Source organism: Micrasema longulum, unplaced genomic scaffold (genome assembly GCF_059751315.1).
Source record: "Micrasema longulum isolate JH-2025_06_02 unplaced genomic scaffold, ASM5975131v1 h1tg000158l, whole genome shotgun sequence".
NCBI lineage: Eukaryota > Metazoa > Arthropoda > Insecta > Trichoptera > Brachycentridae > Micrasema > Micrasema longulum.
The window spans coordinates 142,065-166,678 of NW_028277363.1; the positions used below are offsets into that span (position 1 = coordinate 142,065).

General features: G+C 31.8%; 1 protein-coding gene across 1 annotated transcript; it reads right to left on the reverse strand.

The window, feature by feature from the left end:
- Window positions 1-854: 854 nt before the first annotated feature.
- On the reverse strand, window positions 855-23,948 carry Ltn1 (E3 ubiquitin-protein ligase listerin). Its single transcript, XM_088242703.1, has 24 exons — window positions 23,690-23,948; window positions 23,314-23,514; window positions 21,953-22,219; window positions 21,762-21,877; window positions 20,823-21,008; window positions 20,444-20,615; window positions 19,061-19,245; window positions 16,723-17,587; window positions 16,445-16,643; window positions 13,086-13,282; window positions 12,861-13,003; window positions 10,133-10,670; window positions 9,696-9,998; window positions 8,860-9,074; window positions 7,995-8,178; window positions 7,718-7,904; window positions 7,396-7,629; window positions 7,040-7,169; window positions 6,292-6,435; window positions 5,832-5,947; window positions 3,456-3,679; window positions 2,512-2,685; window positions 2,259-2,426; window positions 855-1,178 (listed from the first exon to the last, which is right to left on the reverse strand). The coding sequence occupies exons 1-24, from the start codon at window positions 23,735-23,737 to the stop codon at window positions 1,110-1,112; spliced, it is 5,265 nt and encodes a 1,754-aa protein (XP_088098829.1). The 5' UTR covers window positions 23,738-23,948; the 3' UTR covers window positions 855-1,109.
- Window positions 23,949-24,614: the final 666 nt, after the last annotated feature.

Here is a 24,614-nt window from a genome sequence, read left to right on the forward strand (position 1 = left end):
TTCATGTGGCCCCCAAATCATCGAGCCACTCTAGAGTCTACTTTGCACCAAGGAGTTGTAAAGAGTTCTCAGTACGCGGGTATTTTCAAAAACTCTGGCAGTACGCAGAACAAATCCTAACATCTTCAATGCATTACCACTGATTGTCTCTATGTGTTCATGAAATGTCAGAGTGCTCACAAATCTAACGCCCAGATCCTTAACATTCGATGTTCGTATCAGATTCTGGTCATTCATTTTGTAGCGAAAAAAAAGAGTTTTTTGGGCCCTAGTGAAGGACGTGACCGAACACTTGGAAACATTAAACCTAAGTTTGTTTCGCCTCCCCCATTCAGATATATTAGATATATCCGCTTGGAGAAGACGAAAATCGTCAGAAGTTGTCACCTTTAAGAATAGTTTTAAATCATCCACAAGCAACAGAAAACGCAAGTCCAAAATTACATTTTTAATATTATTCATGAAAATTGAGAACAACAATGGACCCAGGTTAGAGCCTTGCGGGACACCCGAGAAAGTATGGAAACACTCTGACGCGAATAGACCGTAGGAGACGTATTGGTTTTTATTTTGGAGGTAGCTCGACAGTATCAAAAGCCTTGGCGAAGTCATTATATGAACAGTCTACCTGATGTCGTGCATCCAGAGCTTCCGTGACGTAGCTTGTATAAACCATATGTCTTGCACGAATGTGACACCTATGTTACAAAATAACTCGCATTCAAGAAACCTTAGGTTAGACCTAAGGATATGAGAAGGCTGGAACCACAACCTGCTTCTTTAAAGACAGGCAGGATTTTGGGTCAGATACGGATACATACTCATCACAAAAAATAATTTTAGAAAAAACGAGGTTTAAATTGAAGTAGTGTTTATTTTTTTAATTATTTTTCAATGTGGAGCAGAACTATCTTTTCTACTTAACATCTTAGAACTTTGTTGATTTCCATGAAATATTTGTATAACTAATATGTACATTTATTATAATCATTTTTTTTACAGGAATGTCAATAAAATATTTTTTAAATATACACAATAATATAAGTATTTTATTTGAACATGTTCAATTTTTTTATTAACATTTATAAGTATGCTGTCAACCATTAAAATTATTTTAGGGTCATGTGAGCTCTGCACATGGGGCAAGTTGAATTTCCACTAGTGGTAAACCATTTTTTCTAAAAAATAAAACAAAAATATTATTAGTATGTGCCTAGTAGAAATCATTATTTTATTTATTGTTTCGGCATTTACTTTTTGGAATAACATGTTAAATTTAAAATAAATAAAACACTTTTTATTTTACACCATAAACAAGTTTATTGATAAGAATAAATTAAACTCACGTATTCTTATCAATATTAAACTCTTTGTCTTATTTATTTTATATTTAATAAAAATCATTATTATCTCTGGTCCTAGCCTTTTCCAGTAAATGCTTCCACTAGCATATTATGCCTCCAGCTGTTTCTCTCCAATTACTGATGTCATTTTCTATCTTTGACACATTTTCATTTTTAAAAAAATAATTGTATATTAGAAATACTTGAAATACAAAAATGAATTTAACTCAGATGGTTCTAAAATTAAATTATTTCGATTCACAGGAGGATGAACCCTATACATAAAAAAAAAACTGGTTTTAATACCGTATCTTGTCGATTTAAACATGCTTGTATAAATGTAGTGCACAATGCTGTTCGAGGTTTTCATAATTATTATTTGACTGTACTATACACCCTGCTCGGGAAAGCTCGGGTAAGATAATCAAGAGGTAGAAATAGAAAGAAGGCGGGGGTCTAGCATGGGCTGCCTTTGGTAAACTCTCATATATCCTAAAATCTCCGAAGTATTCACATTACTTAAATAAGAAACTTTTTGATGCTTGTGATCTCCCTGTACTATATAGCTGTGAAACTTTTGTGTTCATGAAAAAAAATACACAAATTATCAGTGACACAGAGAGCCACGAAAAGGAAAATGCTGGGTATTTCGTTGAGACAGAAAAACTAATACATGGATTAGAGCGAGAACAAAGGTCAGCGATGTGGTCCACAGGGCTGCCAACCAGAAATGAAGCTGGGCTGGTCATATAGCCAGAACCGCAAAATAGATGGACCAAAAAGCCTATGTTCACCATTGGACAAGAGATGGCTGATGATGATGATGATACGCCCTGTAAAATGGCTAGAAATTTTCCTTCTCAAAAAGGTTTACTATTCCTGTTGAAATGTCTATAAATAAAAATAAAAACTTACCAAACAAACTAAGTGGGATTTGTTCTTGCAAGTGTGGCATGTGATTTTGGGTAATTTTCCAGTAACAGGATGCAGTTTACAATAGCACACATAACATTCAGGAACACTATCGAGTTTACGTTGAATAGAGTTTAACCAGATTGATATTGTCTGCCATAGTGTGCCGTTCTGAAATTATTATAATAATCTCGTATTTTATTATATTCTTTGAATTATTAGGAAATATTTTAGATAAATGATATGTATATTTTACCTGGTGGGATAAAAACATTGTTATCCAAGCAACATTATTAGTGGGGCCACCAGATGATGCTACCCGTGGTATGCCGAGTGGATGGTTACTACAGAGTTCTATAGTCAGCTCCATTTTAGTCTGGTCCACTGTATACTTGCAGAACACTTCATTTACTGATGGATGAATTGAGAACTACAAACCAAAAACAGGGAATGAGTGATTCAGATTCAAAATGTATTGAATAATATTTTAAGTAAATAAGCTTAGTTTTCACAATTTATGTATTATGTAGTACCTATATGCCTTTATATTATAGTTACTAAAATATTTTTTGATAATTTTCTAATTTGCATTTAATTTATCTACTTTACAATATGTAAAAAAAAGGGGAGGACCAGGAAACTATAATTTTAAAAACACAAAGTTTAGCCATGTAGGTATAGGACTATAGGTTGTTTAAACTGGTAATGATGTGAGTAGTGCCACCTTTAAATTTAAAAAATCCTATTACACATATACAAAGGACTCAATTGATCATTATTTTCATAATGAATGGGAAAGTGAGGGTTCAATCACATCTAGTTTATAAAAAGCATGGTTACGGATTCTTCCATTTATACCTATTTGTAAGTGTCACTTCTGCACTTACTGTCTTAAAAGTATAACAAAAATATTTATTCCAGCATGACTAAGCGATAGATGTTTTTTCTAGCCAGCTATATTTTAAGATTATAAACATTATAATTTGTAAAATATAAACAAATTTTAAAGTATCCATGTCAGCCACTATCATATTGTACATAATATTTAACAATAATTTTAGATGTAGTGCATTTATCATATAATTATTTATATATAGTATTTCTGCCACCTACATTTAATACAATTTTTTTCAATATATACTTAAAAAATATTTATTTAAATAATTTTATCAATGGTTCATAATATCATATATAACATACATCAATATTGGGTAGTTCTTTCTGTCGCCTAGCGACTTCAGCCAACTGATGTGTGATGAGGATGGGGGCAATATGTGCACGCACTATCCTCTCCACATACTGTGCCGTGCGAGATGGAAGCGCTCCCCACCAGCCCCGTACAGAGCAGTGCACTGCGCCAACTCTCAGAGACTGCACTAAGCAGGAGCATGATAGCCTGCCTAGTATTTCACTACTAGGTGCCACTGGAACGTAAATGTATTTAGAAAATGTACTATATATTTTATTTATTGAATACTCATACTTTTACAAGAAATATATATTGTCCAGTTAATTAATTAGACATTTCCAAATATTTTAAAAATAATGATAAAAGAAATATTTAAATATATAGACCTTGATACAGGACTTCCTAGTTAGGCAAGTAATTAGTAAATAAAATATTTTGTATAAAAAAAATAGTAATAAAAACATTTTAAAGTGATACTAAAAAAAAATGGTCACGTAAAGTCTAATACAATTTGCTTTTTTTTATAATAAAATAAATATTTGTATTCTTATGATATACCCAGATATTTCAATTTCGGGGATCATTTCAATTAGCTGACACAACCTGATTCAATGTGGGCCCGAAATTTTATATATTAGGTTGGGGGAAAAGTAATTTCGTATTTCGCTCCCCTTTTTTTTCAACTAAGTATATCTCGTTCATTATTGGTCATATCGGATCATACGATACGGCGTTTGCAAAGGTGTGAGTGTATAATACAAACGCTTCTTTGACAGTATTGCGCTTGGTCGGTTCAGTCGTGAACTATCGTGCGTCGAGTATGGAGGTCTCAAAGAAAGAAATTTGGCATATTTTACATTTTTACTACCTGAAGGGGAAAAACGTGTCAAAGCAACCAAATAAAATTTCAATGTATATGGGGCCGATACTCTTTCGGTTCGTGCTGCACAACAGTGGTTCGAGCGATTTCGTTCTGGTGTAGTAGAGGTGAATGATGCACCACGGCCTGTCATCGAAAATCTCGATAAAACCATAGAAAAATCGAGATAGACAGTCGTGTTAGCAGTCGTAGCATCGCCCAGAAGCTGAATATCGATTATAAAACTGTTATGAACCATTTGCAGAAGGCTGGATCAAAAAAAAGGCTCAATGTTTGGGTGCCACACAAGCTGATGCAAAAAAATCTCACAGACCAAATTTCTATCTGCGAATCGCTGCAGAATCGCAACAAAATCGACCTATTTCTGAATCGGATGGTGACTGGTGATGAAAAGTGGGTCACTTATGACAATGTCAAGCGACAGAGATCGCGGTCGAAAGCCAAAGAAGCGGCCTAGACTGCGGCCAAGCCAGGACTGACGGCCAGGAAGGTGTTGCTGTGTGTTTGGTGGGATTGGCAAGGAATACTATAAGCTGCCTATGGCTAAACACTTAATTCTGCCCTCTACTGTGAACAACTCAAACGTTTGAAGCTGGCAATCAAACAGAAGCGGTCAGCATTGGTGAATATCAGGACAACCCCAGGCCGCACACATCTTTGATGACGCGCCAGAATCTCCGGGAGCTCGAATGGGAAGTTCTTATGCATCCACCCTATAGTCCGGACCTGGCACCAAGTGACTATCACCTGTTCCTGTCTATGGCCAACGCGCTTGGGGTTATAAATTTGGCCTCAATAGAGGCCTGTGAAAATTGGTTGTCTGAGTTTTTTGCCAATAGGGATAAGGGCTTCTACGAGAGGAGGATTATGAAGTTAGATTCTCGTTGGCAACAAGTTATCGAACAGAACGACGCGTATTTGACTTAAATCAGATGATTGTAACACTTTTTATAAAGCATTGAAATAAAGCGAAAAATACAAAATTACTTTTTCCCCAAACTTATATTTTATCAACAGACTTTTAGTTACTTGGCACATTGGAAAAATATTTGCTTAGTTAAAGGATATTTAGGAAAAAATTTAACTAGCCGTAAATAACAATGTTTGAAAATGGAAATCAAGATATGGTTGACCAGGGTTCGATCTTTGGACCTCTTATCCGTATGTTCGCGATACTACCACAGAATCACAACCTGGTTAAAAAATTGTGATATATGGACAAACAATATTTTTATAAATAGAAAATCAAATGTATTTTTTGTTATTTTCTAACATAATATATGCAAACATTTTATAAATGGTAGTTTTTTCTTTTACTGGTTTTCCATAATATTTTAGTTAGAATAACTGAATGTTTTAGTTAGTCAGCTTGAAAACCTGATACGGATATAGCTAATAGAAATTTCTCTTTCATTTTAATTCTCCCCAAAACCCAAGTCTTATAGAAATAATTATAATTATGGTCAGTAATTAAAATTATTTTGAACAGTTTTAAAAACATTTTTACCTTTGGTAATAAATTCTGGTGGAGTTTTTAAATAAGGAGAGACACTCTGAATACTTTGCTCATCTGGTATTAATCTGAATAGGGCACACACCAAATGTTCCACATATTTACCTTCCCTAAAAAAACAAATTTTATAAAATTTAATTTCACTTAAAATGTTACTAAACATTTCATCGTTGCGCCATCTGTAAACATTGTAAACATTGTTAAGGAGATTTATAAAACAATGCATCTTTTTTTGACAATTTTTTTTACATATTTTTTTTATAGGTGATGAAAAGGAAAAATAAGTCATTTTATTTTGAAAAAATACTTAAGTAAATTTTGTTGTGAGTATTTTATTTTTTTATTATTGGCACTTCATCCTACGAAGGATGATTTCTCTGTGAGTATTAATAGAAATTGCCAGCGCAACGGAGATATGCACTATTTCAAGAATGTAAACAAATATTAAACAAACCTGAAAAATTCTGTATACTGGTACTGTAGAAATGCAATTGATTCTTGAGAAATATTTAACATAGTTTCCCATAGCATTAGATAACCAAGTGTCATATTGTAGCTGTCTGTGAACGGTAATAGAATGCAGTTATCTTCTCCAACTCTGTAAAAATAAGTATGTATGTATTTATTAATAAAAAAATGTAATAACTTTAAATTATATTGAAAATTCTAGGCAAACCAATATGTGATCAAAAAGTTTCGGGAATTGGTAAATAAAACAATTTTTTTGTTAATTTTCGGGCACATTTATCTTATCGCCTTCAAAATAGCATTTTTTCATTTTAACAGGATTTCGTTACATAAATGCATTTTTGTATAAAAAATTGGTTTTAGGGAATAAATTTCGTTTTTTTTTTTTAAATTTGTGTCATTTATCGCATTTTGTTATATCGCGGTTTTACTGTAGTACTAAAACATGTGTAAATATTTAAATAAATAAAATCTGAAACTCGATACTGGCTAGAAAACCCCCAGTTGGGAGGTGAAAAAGCAAAAAAAAAAAAAACTAAGAGGAAGAAGAGCATAGTGTATATCCTCAATGTATGTGCATCAAACATTAAATTTTTTATTTTTTTTTAAAAGTGGTTCTTAAATGGACAAAATTAGGACATAAAAATATATTTTAGAAACACTGCTGTTACGTCATAGCCGTTTTTAGAGATTCTTAGTAATAAAATAAATATATATCAACATAATTTATTTACGTGTAAGGATTGAGAACTGCATCCACACACTCTTGTAATTGGGTAAGAGAAGGTACCATCTTGTGTACAGAAAGATTTATAGGCTTAACTGTTTCTTCTTCATCAGTAAATGTAGAGTTAGCTGCAGTTTCTACAAAATGGTAGAAAAGATTATGATTATTATTATTATATAATTATATTACATTATATATTACATTAAATTAAATGCAAATAAAGTTATTAGATTTTTAAAACAGTATGTATTTCTGGTACTAACTGTGTGGTTTTCTTTTTTAAGTCAATTGCAAATAAGGAAATTTATTTTAAATCACTATGTGCTTTCATAAATTTGATTTAATACACAAAAATTATCTTACTGTCTGTTTCAATTAAAGTTGGTGTCAAATTTTTCAGCATATTGTGTGCGATGTACTTCAGTATATGAATGCAGGGAGCACTTAACACATCCAAGCATAAACTCATTATCAATTCAACCGAATGAGTTTGATTAGCTACTAGATGTTTAACTTTGAATTCTTGCATTACGTTATACAGAGAATGAATAAAGAACACATCTTTTGATGTCACATGTTCAGAGGATACACAGTCTCCTGAAAAGGCAATCGACCATTAAAATATTAATAGATTGAAAAACCTGAGCAACTATTATATAAATATGCTCAATTAGATTTCACATACCGAGAATGTAAATAAATATTTCAGCTAAATGTTGATGAATATCGGGGGCAAATATGTCGACCCATTCTTGGGGCAAACTTGTTATAGATGGAGGAGGTTCTCTGCGTAAACATTCAGCTGGAATATTTCTAATAAATGTATCTACGGCATAAAACAGTTTAAAGGTTTCGCAACCTAAAAGTGCCACCTAAAAAAAAATTAAACATGTTTATGTTTTGGCCCCAAGATAACAAATTGTAGGTACATAATATGTCATGTATAATGTAGTTAGGTTTACTTTTGTTGTATTCCAATGTTTCTTTGATTTATCGATAGATTGTATCAGGGAAGATAAAGTAATCGTAATAAAGTCCCATTGATGAGCCTCTAATTCCCAACCCTTAGTTTCAACAAACGCAGTCAAAAACCTAGCGATTGATGCATTGCAACTGATTAATTCCCAGGTTGTCGATGCAAAACCACTAGAACAAAAATAAACATGAACTTTATGATCTATCCATGAAATGCAATATTACATTTTTATTTCTTTATTTATCAACATCTAAGGGGCTTTTACATATACATAGATTATAAACAATTTGCAAATATAAAAATACCATTTTAAGTTTGAAAAAAAAAAAAAAAAATAGAAACTCAACTATTATTCAAAAGAATTTAGAATAATTAGTTCTTGCAGTTTGATAAAGTTATAGCAAATACATCTAATTTTTAGTCATCTGTGTGTTTGTTCCCGAGTGAATTCTCAGAAACAGAGTTTAAAAAAAAAAGTAATAACCCGCTAAGCCTCTATTTAGAGGCTTGTCAGCAGGTGGGAATGAGTGGATATGGAAGGCGGTTATGAAAAATACACCATGACACCCAGACCAATTGAGAAAAAAATCTTTCTTGAATTTTTTTCTTGCAACTGGCGGGAATCGAACCCGTGGCGCCAGTTTCACAGTTAGCCGTCTAACCAGCTGCGACACGGCGCTTGTCTATTAATATGCGAGTTTGACTTAGATATATTAATATACCTAAAATAAATATGATGCCTCATTGGCCTATTAGGCACATATAAATAGGTACATTTGACCGAATCAGAAACATCAGAAAGATTAGTTGATGAAATGTATAATATAAAATACAATTATTTGAAAACTTACATATCATAGAGCATAATATTTTTGCATTTGTAATATTTGTCAATGATCAAGGACAAAGTTGACATTGGAGATGTCAAACAATTGATAAACTCTTCTTTTGTGATAGAAATTCCTTTAAATTTTTCGCTATTAGAACATAAACATAGAGATCTCAACGCTAATATTCCTGAAATATTTAAATCACACTCTTGGGCTTCCGCAAACTTTTGAGGAATCTGTAAATAAAATCAACATTAACCATTCAGCAATGACAGAAAACAGGTAACCAGCAGAAAAATCTGACATGATTTATCTTGTTCACCTCTATTAGGTTCTTGATAAATAATGAAACCAATTTTCATATTTCACAAAAAAAAAAGTTTCAATAGGTATGCGCTGAATGGCCGGTTAACTTGAAACCGGTTGGCATAATAAAATATGTTACTATAATAAAAATATATACATCTACAAAATAATATATAATAGTTTTATTTAAACACATATTTTTTTTTTTTTTTTTTTTTTTTTAATTTTTATTCCAGTAAAATTGATCTATGATAAAATTATTTACTTCTAAAATTTGAACCTTCATTTAATTAACATTTTTTAGACCCAAGTTAAGATAAAATTGATTTTTGATAAATTCTTTAATTTCCATAATTATATAAAATCATGATTTACAACCCCTGTATGCACTTGTACATTATAACGTAGAAATTTGTTTTAACATAGAAATTTATTTCTCCCACCAGTCTGACGGTGTCGGTCACAACGAAACCCAGTCACTGGTAAAAATTTATAAACAAAAGTGAAATAAAACTATTTACATATTACTTTAAGTAAAGAAAAAAACTTACATGCATATTATGACAAAGGTGATTTTTCGAATATTCATAAATACTGCTCATATCATTCATTTTATTAATACTCTGGATTGATCTCTTTAAATGCAAGTTAAGATCAAAAGTCTTCTCGGATTCTCTCAGAGCTGTAGTACAATATTGGAGACAAACTGACCAGTACATCCCCTCCTCCTCTGCTTTGGTTTTTATGAAATTTAAAATTTCAAGATAATTTTCATTTGTCAACGATTTAAGGGTGTTAGAGGCGGTTGTCTCGATAGATTTGTAAAATTTTGTTATAGTAATAAACCAGCACCACTGAAAAAATCCAATTGAAATTAATTCAAAGAAATTTAACTCCTGCAATTTATTGTTGGTACAAATAAATAAATATCCATACATATAAACTGAAGTAGCATGCAGTAGTATACATGAAAATAAAATTGACTTACCGCTTGGTACTCATCGTACAATGTTTTGATTATAGCTATGTTGTACAAGAGTGTGCTGAGAATATTTTTTAAATAAACACAACCATTATCAGTTTCACGAAAATTGATAGATTTTATTTCTTCCGGTTCATCTTCATCATCGGAAGAACTTTGCTGAGTATTTGTGTGTTTTGCAGTCAAAACTTTTTCCATCAACTTGGTGCAAAATAATATCCACTTTAGAATATTACTTAATTTATCATCAGAAATATCTTCAGAAGTTTTTTTATTAGAATTTTCAACAATATCATTCAGTATTACTGAATCCCCTGCAAAGGGTGCATCTAATTGTCCATTTAAAATGTCAGCTGTTAAAGATTTGGAATATATACTCGCAAAATATTTTTGAAGTTCTTGAGAGTCGATTTTTATAATTATTTCAATAACGTGACATAATTTAGTCAAATCACATTCAGCCAATTGAGTTGTTTCGACACAGGAACATATTAAATCATGCGACAGTTCCACTAAGGCATCCATGTTGTCTACATTGAATTCACTGTAATAAAGATATAATTATTTATATTATTTACTTTCATGGAATAAAAAGTCATAACAGTTACAGCACCTAATATGAAAGTGAAGAATGAATTTTAAAATATATATACAGTCAAACATGGTTATTACGAGGAAGATGGGACCACTTGAATTTGCTCGTTATACCAGAGAAAGGTTTTTTTTATACAAGCGCTATTGCACATTGTCACTAAGTAAACAAGTAAATACATATGTGTACATATAATTCATACAGAAATTTTTTACAGGGGTTAGGTTTCAAATGATCTGGTTTAGAATTCATTTGATATCACCCACTTGTAATGTTTATTGTGTATTGAAATAAGCCTAGAATATTTAAAAAATCTATAAAAACACTGTAAAAACCCCCGAAACAAGCATATCATTCATAAACTACAAAAGCAGCTGTAAATTGTAACAATAAGCCGAACTGGCACTAAGTTTACAAAGCTTGGATTTTTTAAAAACCATGTGTGTTCATTTTTCAATATTGTCGGCGAAAAATCCAATTAGGTACTTAGACACTTACATAGCTATCATAAACATAATCGGATTCCAACACCCGGCGGTATTTATCCTTTACGTTAGCCGACCGTTTAGATTTTATTACTTAGCTTCTTATTTCGAGAATGATGTCTATAACAATTAAAGATTTTTTGTAATTTTTTACAATATTTTTGTTCGGTATGTCCGAGAAGTAGCTCGTTATAACAGTGAATAATTGTATGGAGAAAACCATGAACTAAATTGTCAACTAATGTTTCCTCGTTACATCCGAGATCTCGCTATTTCCGTGATCGTTATAACTGAGTTTAACTGTATGTATATATATTGACTAATTAAATAAAACGGAAACTAATTCATGCACCTAATAGTTCCGCAAGCACGCACATTTGTTTGCAGTTTAACCTCTCGGCGTCAAACATAGGACAATCGTGTAATTTATTTTTACTTTATTTCATACTTCACAAAAATATATTACATAATTGAATTTACAATGTATATTCCTGACTAGGAAAACCCTTGCCGAGGAAGACATTTTATATTTATTTATATAAAATATGGAGGACATCCTGAGAGATGAGTCCATCACAAGGGCAGCAATCATTATCTCTTTTTTTTAATCTATGAAGACATTTTTGGAAAGCACCATGACCTGAAAGCATTTGTGTTAGCTCGTAAGTCCGCCCAAAAGTATCCACTATCTCGGCATCCTTTAAATTTTTAAAAAACATTTTTGTTATTTTGCCTGTATAACTTGATAAATATCTTTTGTTACTACTACTACTACTACTACCATCACGCCATTTCTCGTAGGGGTAGGCAGAGAGAATGGACCGCCACACACGTCTATCCTGGCATACAATCCTAGCCTCTTTCACATTCATACATCTTGTCATACATGCCCTTCGGTTCTGTCTGCTTTTGACATGACCAGACTTAAGATTTTGGTTTATCTGATCATGCCACGTCTTCCTTGGTCGTCCTCGTCTCACGTTGCCGTTCATTTTTTCCATATATACTTGTTTTACCATTCTTTCGTCGTCCATTCGTTCTACGTGACCAAACCATCTCAGAGACCCTTTCTTAATCTTATCAATTATATTCGACTCAGATTTACACTCTCGCCTGATTTCATCATTCGTAACCCTGTCATACATTGATTTCCCACACATTCGTCTAAGAGATCGCATTTCAACCGCGTTCACTCGGCTTTCATCCTTCTTCTGCCAGTTCCATGTTTCACTTCCATACATAAGTGTTGGGACTAAAACTCTTTTTGTTCTAAGTATTATATGATTTTTCTTGCACTATTTTTTTAATGTATGACATGGGAATATGGTCATAGGTAGGGTGAGTTCTCATTTTGGAAGCTTTTTTGCTAATTCATCCGCTTGCTCATTTTCCATGTTACCATCGTGTGCTTTAATCCATGTCATTGTAATTTCATTTTTTACTTGTTCGGATTTTGAGTGTTTGGCGTTTAGGGTAAAAATAAATTATTAAATAACATAAAAAGTACTGAATTTTTGGCATTTAAGACTATGCAGAAAGGAAGGGAATATCACAGAGAATCATATTCTGTAAAAAAAAGCTTTTCAAAAATTGGCATTAAGGATAGTTCAAAACTGAATAGATTAAATATTCATATTAAAATGCATTGTGTACTTACGAGTTGACAATTTTTTCAAAGACAATATTGGATGCTTTTCCTGTGAAATCAAGCAGTTTTTCCCACTCAAATGTAGATAATCCATCTTGCCATGATGTATTTACTTCCCACCATGTATCACGAGACAGTATATCGCTTCCTCCCTAAAAAATAAACAAAACATTAGTAATTATGAATACATAAACAATGATTAGGTTTACTTGTTTTTTAACTTATTTTCATTACCTTAACATTACAATTGAGGATAAATAAGCTGAGCAACAGCTCATCTACTGCTTGATACTTGTCATCTACACACAGTGAAGCTGCAAGCTGAGAGGCAAATGAAGAGCACATATCCAGATGTATGGAGTTATGGTGAGATAAGGATTCTGATAATATTTCTATAATACTGGTACAAGTCTTTTCGTTTATCAAAATTCCTGTAAATAGTAAACAATTTAACAGCACGATCAAATAATCAAGTTATAAATAATTTTACTATGAATATTAGTTGATATTTATTTATACCTAATGTAAAAATAGCTCACATAAGAAAATGAAAAGGGTTTTTTATTAATACATAAAAAGGTGAATCGGGTCAGGTAGGAAAATGAATTTGGAGGTCAACAATAGCAGATCCTTAACATTTGATGTTCATAGCAGACTCTGGTCATTCATTTTGTAGCAAGAGAATAATCACTAATCAAGGCGCCGGTTTCGATGTGCTCCCAGCTTATTTTCTTGTTAAATGTGCTAGTGCTTTAGCCTATCCCTTGTATATCTTATTTGATTTATCTACGAAAAATGGCACAGTTCCCGAAATCTGGAAAAAGGCATTCACTATCCCCATTCTGAAAAAGGGTGATAAGGCCAACGTTGAAAATTATCGCCCTATATCGAAACTGTCGATACTTAGTAAAGTTATGAAGAAGATAATTTATAACGAACTATTCAGCAGTCTCAAGCATCAAATTAAACCCCAACAACACGGTTTTGTTAAGGGACGCACTGTTGAAACAAATTTAGCATGCTTCACGGAGGAGTTAAATGCCTCGATGGATAAACGCAATTAAGTCGATGTCATATATACCGACTTCTCGAAAGCATTTGATAAAATCCATCATAAATACTCCTCCAAAAACTTCGGAGTTATGGCATAAGAGGAGACCTTTTCAGATGGTCACTGTAAAAGGTTTCCAATCTTATTTTAGACCAACTCCATCGGGTATCCAAAAAGGTTCCCATCTTGGTCCATTATTTTTTTATTCTATATATTGATGATATTGTTGAAGAGCTCAAACACTCATCTATATTACTCTATGCTGATGACGCTAAAATATTTAAACCGATAAAATCACCAAACGATTGTATGTGTCTACAAGAAGATCTGGACCGCCTTTCTCTATATTGTGCTCGTAATAAATAATATTTAAACATATCCAAATGCTTACATATCACCTTTACTAGAAACATTAATATCAATCATTATCAATATAACCTTGTTACCAAATCTATAATGAACGTTCAAATAACTCGGGACCTCGGGGTTCTTTTAAATAGTAAACTCGGCTATATCGAACATGTCAGGCATATTACGGGTGATGCATTCAGTTTCAGTGCTGCAAAGCAGTGTTTATTTTATGGTTAAAAAATACATATAAGAATTTGTTACCCACTAAGTCTAAAGACTTTTCGGTGGGACAAATTTTTTAATTTTTTTTATGACAGGTTTATATTATATTTATTTTATTTATATTTTACAGATTTATTTATAAACAGGCACTATAAAGTATCTAGAAGATATTTCTTCAGTTCTTTTTTTTTCATTTGAAGATTTTTCATGTTAATGATGGTTTGTGGGAGATCATTGAACAATCTTGGAACAACGCAATTTAATGTTCGCTCTCCAAAGTAATTTGTAATTCGGGGAACAAACAGGGATCCCTTAGTTTTTAATCTAGTGTTGTGAGTGTGGGAAACTCTTTTTTTATATTCCGGATCAACAAAGTGATCTACAATCAATTTATAGTCACAAAGTTGTTTTACCGGCAGGACATTACAGAATTTAAAATATACACCTTAGCCCATATGTTTCGCCTCACGGATTATGCTATCCGGTACAATCCCCCTCAACAGTCTCGTCTGAATATCATAAATTTTACCCAGATGAGACTGGAAGGTGAGACCCCAGACACGCACTCCGTAAGATATAATGGATTCAATGAGCGAGGTATATATGTATCTTAACGTTTTGAAAGGTAGTATGCTTTTAATTTTAATTTTGCATTCAAATTGTTAGGTTTTGTCACTAGTCACTAAAATGTTTAAAGATATAAATACCCTAAAAATATTGTATTACGCATTTGTCAGAAGTCGGCTTGAACATGCAACTTTAATCTGGTCCCCATACTATGAAAATCACAAATATAAAATAGAAAAAGTCCAAAATAAATAAATTAAATGTCTATAAATTAATGTTTTCCAAATTCTTTTTTTGTATAATATAACTTTATTTATGACACATTACATATATTGATAATTATAAGTTTGAGATCATTTTTAGTCTAGTTTTAAGTATCTATTATATTATAACCATATTATTGTATATGACTGTAGATTTCAATAAATATATATTTTTTTTAATAGTGTAAGTCTTTTGGGCCCTAGTGAAGGACGTGACTGAGTTTGTTTCGCCTTCCCCATTCAGATATATTAGATATATCCGCTTGGAGAACTAGAAAATCGTCAGGAGTCACCTTTAAAAAAAGTTTTATCCACAAATAACAGAAAACGCGAGTTCAATATTACATTTTTAATATTGTTAATGAAAATAGAAAACAACAATGGACCCAGGTTAGAGCCTTGCAGGACACCTGAAAACAATCTTGACGCAAATAGACCGTAGGAGACGTATTGGTTTCTATTTTGGAGGTAGCTCGCCATTAATTTTAGCATACCAAGAAAGATTTCAATGAAGAACGTTTAAAAACCAAAAGGCAAAGCATAACACATATTTTTTTGTGTAGAGTAGGTACCTACAATTGTCAGGTTTATTACTATGGAACAATTATCTTCCAACTAACCAAATACATATGTGGTCGGTCAGTGTGCATTTCCGCTAATCTACTAAATCAACTTTTTCCAGGAGACAGTAAAAACTGTTTTTAAAATAAAATTTAACATATTATTTACTCTAATATGTGGTACTGTTCTTCTACAGAAAGTTTGCCCTTCTATTGGTCCCACGCATATCGTATGATTAGAGGACATCCAAGAAGAATAAAAAATTCTTAAATATGAAAATATCATTTTTGCCAAAATTATAGATTGGCGGTAGGTAATGCACACCGACCGACGATATGTTGGATTAAAAGACATTATATTTATAAGAGAAGAAAATTTCCCTTTTAAATAACAAAGGTTAAGGAATGTGTTCAGTTCTAAAATAACAAATAACTATGAATTCTGTATCAACATGTTTCATATAAGAATATACAGTAAACCTTAATGATTTTTGCCACTTATTGCGTAACTTTGAGATATGTAGTATCACTTACTTACTGCCTTGTATTTATTTGAACGTTGTTAAATAATAATGTTACCTCCAGTATTATCCTGAGCAAAACACATTTTCAGCAACGTGGCATGGTGTCGATCTCCTTCTTTTACTACAAGATGTGTCATTGAAATAATCGATTGATGAACTAAATCTCCTTTGAGCCATCCACGCACCGATTCACGGGAAGAATGTGGATAGGACAAACAGCGTGATATACACCATTTGATTGTAGAAAGAGGCAACTAAAAATATAATGTATAAATTTAATTATATAAAATATCGATAAGAGTTTATGGAAAAATTATAGTTCATTTATTATACCTGGTCAAATGTTTTCAAAAGATTTTTTTGTTCTTCACCACATAGATGATTAAACAATGCGAATGTCAAATCTACAACAGCCTGTGATCTCATGGAATCTCCTTTTAACCAATTAAAAAATAGTTCGAAATAAAGATTGCATATCCTTTCATTAGGTTTGTCTTTCAAAACAGAATGTACCATTGTAGTAAATACTTGAGGAGTGTCAAATTCTAATATAAGCGAATATAGTGGTCCCAAAATAGGAGCAGAAACATTTTTGGATGTAGCCAATTCAAGGTATAAGGCGCAAACATCATTTGCTGTCGAAAATAATTCTCGTTCATAAAGCTGTTTAATATTAGAATCATTATTCTCAATTTGACTCGTGTCTGGACATTTTTTAGATTCACTATCATCATTTTGATCCGAATCAAATTTGACTCTTGTAACTTTTTTTATTTTTACATTAATACTAGATTTTAGTCCAGTTAATAATTCTCGATGAACATCTGTTATTTCTTTTAAGTCTTCTTCTGGGGATGCGTTTTCAATTTGTGAAGTAATTACAAAAAGAACATTTTTCCAAAATAATCTCAACAACTGCGAGTAAAAGTTTTGATTCAGAGAGGATAGTGATTGTTTAGTCCAAAATTTGATCAAGTCAGATATCAAACTAACACTGACTTTCAAAGGAGTATATGGGTTGATGGAAATATGTGAACGGGCAATAAGAGTAAGCCAAAGTCGTAGCGCTCGTGATATTGTCTGTACAATGTATTCAGCATCTGTGGGCGTTACAGAGACATAACGGAGACATTCAGCTAAGCCAGTCATCCAGGATGCGCATTCAGATTTGGAAGAAACCACACACCTCTGCTCTGCACTGTAAATAAATAAAAATTTCAAGTTTAATAAAGAAACTACACAGCAAGGTTTTAATGGCCAATATTACTTTGTTATGAAGACAAGGTGATAATAATTTAGATAAATACACCACCGACTATTGTATTTACATATGAGGGGGTTAAAAACAAAACCATCACTGTCCATGATCACTGCTTTTGGGAAGACCAACAAAACCACCAGCAAAAATACTACAGTAAAACCCCTGTTTTATGTTTTTCAAGGAAGCAGCTAAAAAAATGTGTTAAACTGAGGAAATGAAAAACTGCAGAAAAATTGTGAAAACGGTCACAATTGGAAATTATTCATATTTACCTATGATTTCATTTTTTTTAATGTATTTTTTCAATCAATACCACAATGTGTTTTTTTTGTTGAATTTAAAAAAAAATATGTTTAAATAATTTTATGTAGGTTTTACCTTAAAAACACGAAAATAAAAATTTGAATTAGCATAAAATGCATACCCCTAACTATTGGGAAATTTTATTTATATGGTATCACTTTTTTTAGTATGGCACCACATATATTCAACAGTCATTTAAATCGCGGCAAAACTGTTTCACACTTTTATAATAACTGTTTAAACAATCTTCTTTCCAAATTATATTTATAACTTCCAATAATATTTCTATAACCAATTTTTTTAACATTCTTCATCTTAATTTATTAATGTAAAGACTTTATTCTTCATGCGTCAACAGCATGTCACAATTTAGTAAAATAAAAAAATTAGACACTTAAACAAAATGGTCAATTGCACTGAACCTACTTTGAATTTAAATTGAGACAACAATTTACACTAATTTTTTTATTTACCTTGATTTTATTCAGCATTTTGGGCAAACGCAGCAGCGCGCGGCTTGGCGTCTTTTGACAGATTGAATAAGTTTTGAAAAATTTTCAACGTAAAACCGGGGTTATGAAAAACGTAAGAAACGTTAATTGTGGGGATATTTGAATAAGAATGTATGGAAAAAAATAAGACCTAAACATTTCAGCGTAAAAAGCAGGAAAATGTAAAATTGAGGCACGTAAAAACGAGGTTTTACTGTATTTCTTTTAAGTTCAATGTGCAACTTGTGTGTGGTATAACAGATAGCGAAAAGACTACTCATTTTCAGTTGAATATGTATGTTGAAATTAAAAGAAATTGTCATTTGGTTATTGCTTTTGTAGGTCTCCCCAAAAACAGTGATCATAGACAGTGGCGGTTTTGCTTTTAATCCTATCATATATTTTTTTAAAAATAAAAAAATATTGATAACACAAAATCGTTTCGTTGATATAAATATTTATTTAAAAGGGTGATTTTCAATGTAATATTTTATAGTCCCTGGACTGGATCGCTTCATGTATCAAATAATCAAGACACGAAACAATCGGGGTTCCAATGTAGTTCCCTATAAAGTACTCGGGGAAAGATGATGATAGTATGTTGATATAAAATTACCCTTTAAGAATGGCTTCGAAGAAGGCATCAAGGAATTGCTGAGTAAGATTGGAGGAAGCGAGATGAGCCAGCAGAGGCAGCAGGAGGGGGGCGAGGCGCCCTGCACTCCCCCAACCTCCCGCTCCAAGAGTCTCACATATTGAAGGAAGTACACCTTCATCCAGCTTTACTAACTTCCACCATTCCTGAAAACAATCAATACTTCTAGTATTACAATATATTTTCAAAAATCAAACTATGTCTTATTTATATCTTTAGTGTTTTATCAACACATAAATACTTAATCTTAAAAAATCAGAGAATCAATGAATTATAAATACAATATCCCCTTATACAATATACCCTTTCAAATGAAGTTTGAATTAATATAAAAACTTATGTTACACGGTGTATAAACTGAACACTTCAACCAGCCGATGACATGTCATGAGCCCTATGCCTAGTCTAGACTACCATATTTCTTATCTAAGAGGTTCATCTGTATTAAAATATGCAACAATATATGTATTCTTTAGTTTTATTGTTTTTTAATCAGAAATTAAAACCTCACCCTAATTTAATATTTTTCTAGGATTAGTTATTCAATTTTCACAAAAAGAACCTAAAAATATTTTTTCATTATGTAAAACAAAATTTTTATCTTAACACAAGCATTTGCGCTTTTAAACAGGGGTGGATTTTGCGGACCCGACAGACGTTGTCCTGCTCGAACGTTGCCTGCTATTAGCTGGTTCAGCAATTTTTCGAATTTTCGATAAACTAAACACTAAATTACATTTTTGACATTGAGTTTGATATTTCGATCTTTTCGTTTTTCAGCGCCACCTAAGGTCTAATAGTGAATCTAAACCATCCAGAGACCCATTCAATAAAAAATTACATCAAAATCGGTCCAGCCGTTTAGGAGGAGTGCAGTGACATACACACGCACAGAAGAAATATATATATATATATATATATATATATATATAAATGAAGATTATACAATATTATTTAATTACAATCTTTTGATTTTGTCCAAATGTTTGTAGACAAGAGACTGGATTGCACCCCCTAGGGAGCCATTAAAATTAAAAAATAACAGATATGGAGAACATTTTAGAGAAGAAAATATGGATGTCTAGGCATTTACAGGGCTTATGACCTGTCATTGGCTGGTGAAAATAGTGAATGTTGCACAGTGTGTAAAGTGACCACTTAAAAAACAGCCAATGACAGGACGTAAGCCCTGTAAATGCCTAGACTTCCATATTTTCTCCTCTACAGTGTTCTCTATCTCTGTTATCATTTTGTTTTATATTATTTATTTTTTTAATAAAAAAATATTGAAATGTACGTTTGTAATATTAATGGCGTTGAATATGTACATTGAAAAATACTTACGGGTATGTTAGCCATCAATATTATAGCATTTTCCCACACAGAAATAGTGACATTCAATTCTTTTTCATTTAATTGTGTCAAAAGCAGTTGGGATGCTTTGATTCCATACTTTGGGCCAAACCAGCTGCTGAATCTTTGGCATAGACAACCTAATACCGTGTAACAGCTTGTTCTGAAATAAATTTCAGAGTCCTTGTATTGAAAAAGAATATTGTTTATATTTATAACAACGCATTTAAGACACAAGCATATTTATGATTTAAGCATTCAACAGTCTCATATTTTCTTTTCATGACACCTCCTGGTTTTAACAATTTGAGAATAAAACAAAAAATCTAATATGTTAAATACAAGACTTGAAAAAAGTGCTATTACTAACCTTATCTGTGGAGACTTATGTACTCCGTAGTTCCAAAACTTGCTGTTGTCTAGTATTTTCACCTGTTCTTCGCATAGCCATTCTAAGTGTGTTTCTGGTAAATTATTTATCAATAATGCATATCCTTGGAGACTTGCAATAATTACTCTCTCATATTTTGCTTCACACTCTTCAGGGGTGTTGGTTCTACAGAAAAGAAAAAGTTAAATTATCCTGGAAAATTTAAGATGCAACATTCGATATGTCAAAATTATGGTAAATGTAAGTACAAGACAGGGTTTACAGGGCTTATGACCTATCATTGACATTCACCATGCATTCACATTCACAACTCTTCCATATATTGACTGCTGCGAAGTAGAAGGGCTGAAATTTTTATTGATGTGGGTGAGATTCATCTGGCTGATTATACTTCTATTTTACTAGTTAGTTTAATCAACAATATTTTATTGTTAAACAGTATGTGAAGTGGCCACTTAAAGCAGCCAACGACATATCATAAGTCCTATAAATGCCTAGACTTCCATATTTCCTTTTCAAAAATGGTTTCTCTCTCTGTTGCAATAAATTCAAAACTTTTCTTCTTCACAAACATCAATAAATTGTGTAATTTGCATGCGCGTACCATTATTTTTTATGTTTTATTACATTGCAGCAGAGGTGCGAAACTGTGCGAGTGAAGTGATGTTTCGTAAAAAAACTTAAAACCCACTTATTCTCTAAATCATCTGAATAAGTTCGTAGCATGTGATAGCAATGTTAATTGTTTTTCTTAAATTACAAATTAAAAAAGTTAAAATTAAACTTATTTCTCAATATAATCACTTTGTAAAGCGCCCTTGAGGTATTATATTACGAAAATGGCGCTATATAAGTTATCCATAAAAATAATAATAATTGCACTATACGAAACTATGTATTTACATTTAAAGTACTTACTTTGGATTGGAAAGTGTATTAGGTGTATGACATACTAAATTATCAGATATATACTGAAGTATTTCTACTCGACAAAATGATAAAACTTCTGGAAGTTTGGCGGGTGGGAAGACCGTCTGAAATACAGAAAAATTTTTATAATATTCATAAATAAAATAAATCATTAAAAAAACCTTGTAAAAAGTTAATACCTGTAGAGCTGATTGAGCTTGCAATGCAGCAGGAACATATGTATCATACTGTGAAGTTATCCACACTGGAGCTAATTGTTTCAGATATGGTGCAATACTTCTACCACATTTCTGGGCAACAGCTCCATGGGCTACCTGGGCGGCTTCTCTTATGCGATGCTCTACATCAGTACTCAGCTGCCCATAGTACCGTGGCCATAATGATAGAGCAGCACATACTACAGATTCTTCTGAAGAAGACACTAAAGTTGTGAACTCATTTAGAGCCTGAAAATGAAAAATACATAGTAAAATAATTGGTGCGTGAAATAAAGAAATTTACAATAGAAAAGTCAATTATTAAATTTAAAAATGTAAGAGTAAAATTTTGTTAAATTTGTATTTGGGGCATGTATCAAAAATGTGTAAATTGTTTCCCTCGGCGCGGGTCATCCCAGAGAGGGACACTTATTTCAAATAAAAAAAAAATACAAGAATTGTAAAAGAATAAGTAAATAAATTAAAAATAAAATAAATATCGAGATATCTTGAAGAAATCGATGTTTCGACAATTTATGATATCCCAACACATGCACACAGTTAAGTAATTTGAATATTTCACATTCATCGATTGCACTCGATTAGACAAAAAAATATATTATCGATCATATCACTTTGAAGAATAATGAGGAATTTCCGTGCTACGGGAAATTGTTATACAAAAATGTTTTCATACAGTAATAAAAATTAGAGCATTACATTGTAAAGCAAAATATCCTAAAATTTTTAAGTGATTTTAATAAAAACTAACTACATTAAATGATGTCACTGGTTCTTCCGAATCAACCAATGATAGAGTGTTCTGATAGATTTTCAGTTTACGGAAATCCAACTCACCAATCAGCAGAACTCACCGAAAAGAACTTGTGAAATCATAGTGCTGATAATATGATACATAAAAATATTTTTAAGAAATTTTTGGTTTAGTTTGATAGTCTATTAACAAATAAAAAAACACTGAAATTGAAATCTGAAATGAAGTCAAGCTGGAAATTTTTTTGTTGGTAATTTGGCTTGGATTTACTCTAATTTGTTAACAAAAAAACAGGTGTAATGGTTAATGCTACTGCTTATGTGCAGAAGGTCCTGGGTTCCCAGTGTTCAAGAAATGAAAACTATAGGCAATATTCATTTAAGAGGTAATATTTTAAGTCCTTGGATTGACACCTGATTTTCAAGTTTGATCATCTTGGTTTCATGAATAAATTGAGAGGACTACTTACATTCCCATTAGTAATTCGATTCACAGCCTTATGAACTATTGTGTGGATGAAGTTAAGCAGAAAACTAATACTGAATATTGAAGAGTATTAAGTATTTACCTTCAATTTTGTAGTGGTATCTTTTTTACCAAATTTCTTTAACACCAATTGAAAATTGGGATCAATATTTGGATCAATTTCCTCTTTGATGGAGAATCCTGGCAATATAGGCACGAGTCCACCATCTTTGGCCGTAGAAAATCCAACGTAATTGGGAACTAAGTTACCTAGAATCTCTGCACTGCGACTGCTACTCGATGGCTGCAAAATAAATAGTTAAATGTAAGATTAAATCGGTTACATTACCAATATTTCAATGAAGATTTTTACAAAACAAGATTGTAGTTTAGAAACTAAACGATGCAAAGTGAAAAAAATTTGTTAATGTTATTTTATCAGATACTTAAATAATAATAAAAATAATTTACAAGCTTACTCGAGTATTATTTTTAGTTCTTTGGGCAACCTTGTGCTTGCCCCCCATGATCCCGGTTATTTAGCCACAACAAAAATAATATTGATGAATGCTATAAATCCAATAATTCTTCTAGTGGAAACAGATGGTAATAAACATTAACAAATTGTTTTTTCTATTTAGATTTTTTATTCGTGGCCGTCGCAAGAAACGTCACGGCTTGCAGAAAATGCAAAGATGCGTGCACAAATCATACTCTTGTAGATGCGTGATTTAATCTGAATATCTTAGTCTATGATTTGTGCAAATCGCAAACAATTTTTTTATAAATATTATAGATATTCTCTATGCGATTAGGGATAACGTAATAATTAGAATATTTTGATAACGTAAATATTAACTTGCATCAATAATTCAAATTTAACACTTGATTTTATTTATTATTTGGGTCTTAGAGTAATAATTCGCTTCCGCTTATAAAGTCGCCCATACGGAATGACACCATTCTGTGATTATCAATCATGAAGCTAGCTACAGTTTTACAGCAATACACTACCGGAACCGCGCGCTAAACGTTTGTTGTTAAACCAAAAACCAAACTGAAAATTTGGATCACTAATAGTTCTGTGCAATAGAACGAAAAGGCATTCCTATAAGCAGGAGCGAATTATTACTCTGAGATTTGGATTACCTAAAATCACGTACCTATCGATCTAGTTAAATAACTAATATTCAGAAAATACCACATATCAAAAACGATTGCAAATTCAACATTTTTTATCCATATATAAAGATTCTTTAAAATATTGAATAAATCTATAGTAAAAAAATGTTGAAAGATCTTTAAATCTTGGATATTGTATATACATTATTGATTTTTTAAACATATTATTAATTTTTATGATCAACGAAATGACGTAAGTGATATTATTATTTAACGATAAAA

Coding starts and splice junctions, on each gene's coding strand:
- Ltn1 (XM_088242703.1), bottom strand. CDS start 23,737: ATGGGGGGCAAGCACAAGGTTGCCCAAAGAACTAAAAATAATACTCGA. Junction 19,246..20,443: donor TATTGATGGCTAACATACCC/GTAAGTATTTTT, acceptor GATTGTTTTCAG/GAATGGTGGAAGTTAGTAAA. Junction 10,671..12,860: donor TTTGAAAAAATTGTCAACTC/GTAAGTACACAA, acceptor TCTTTATTACAG/TGAATTCAATGTAGACAACA.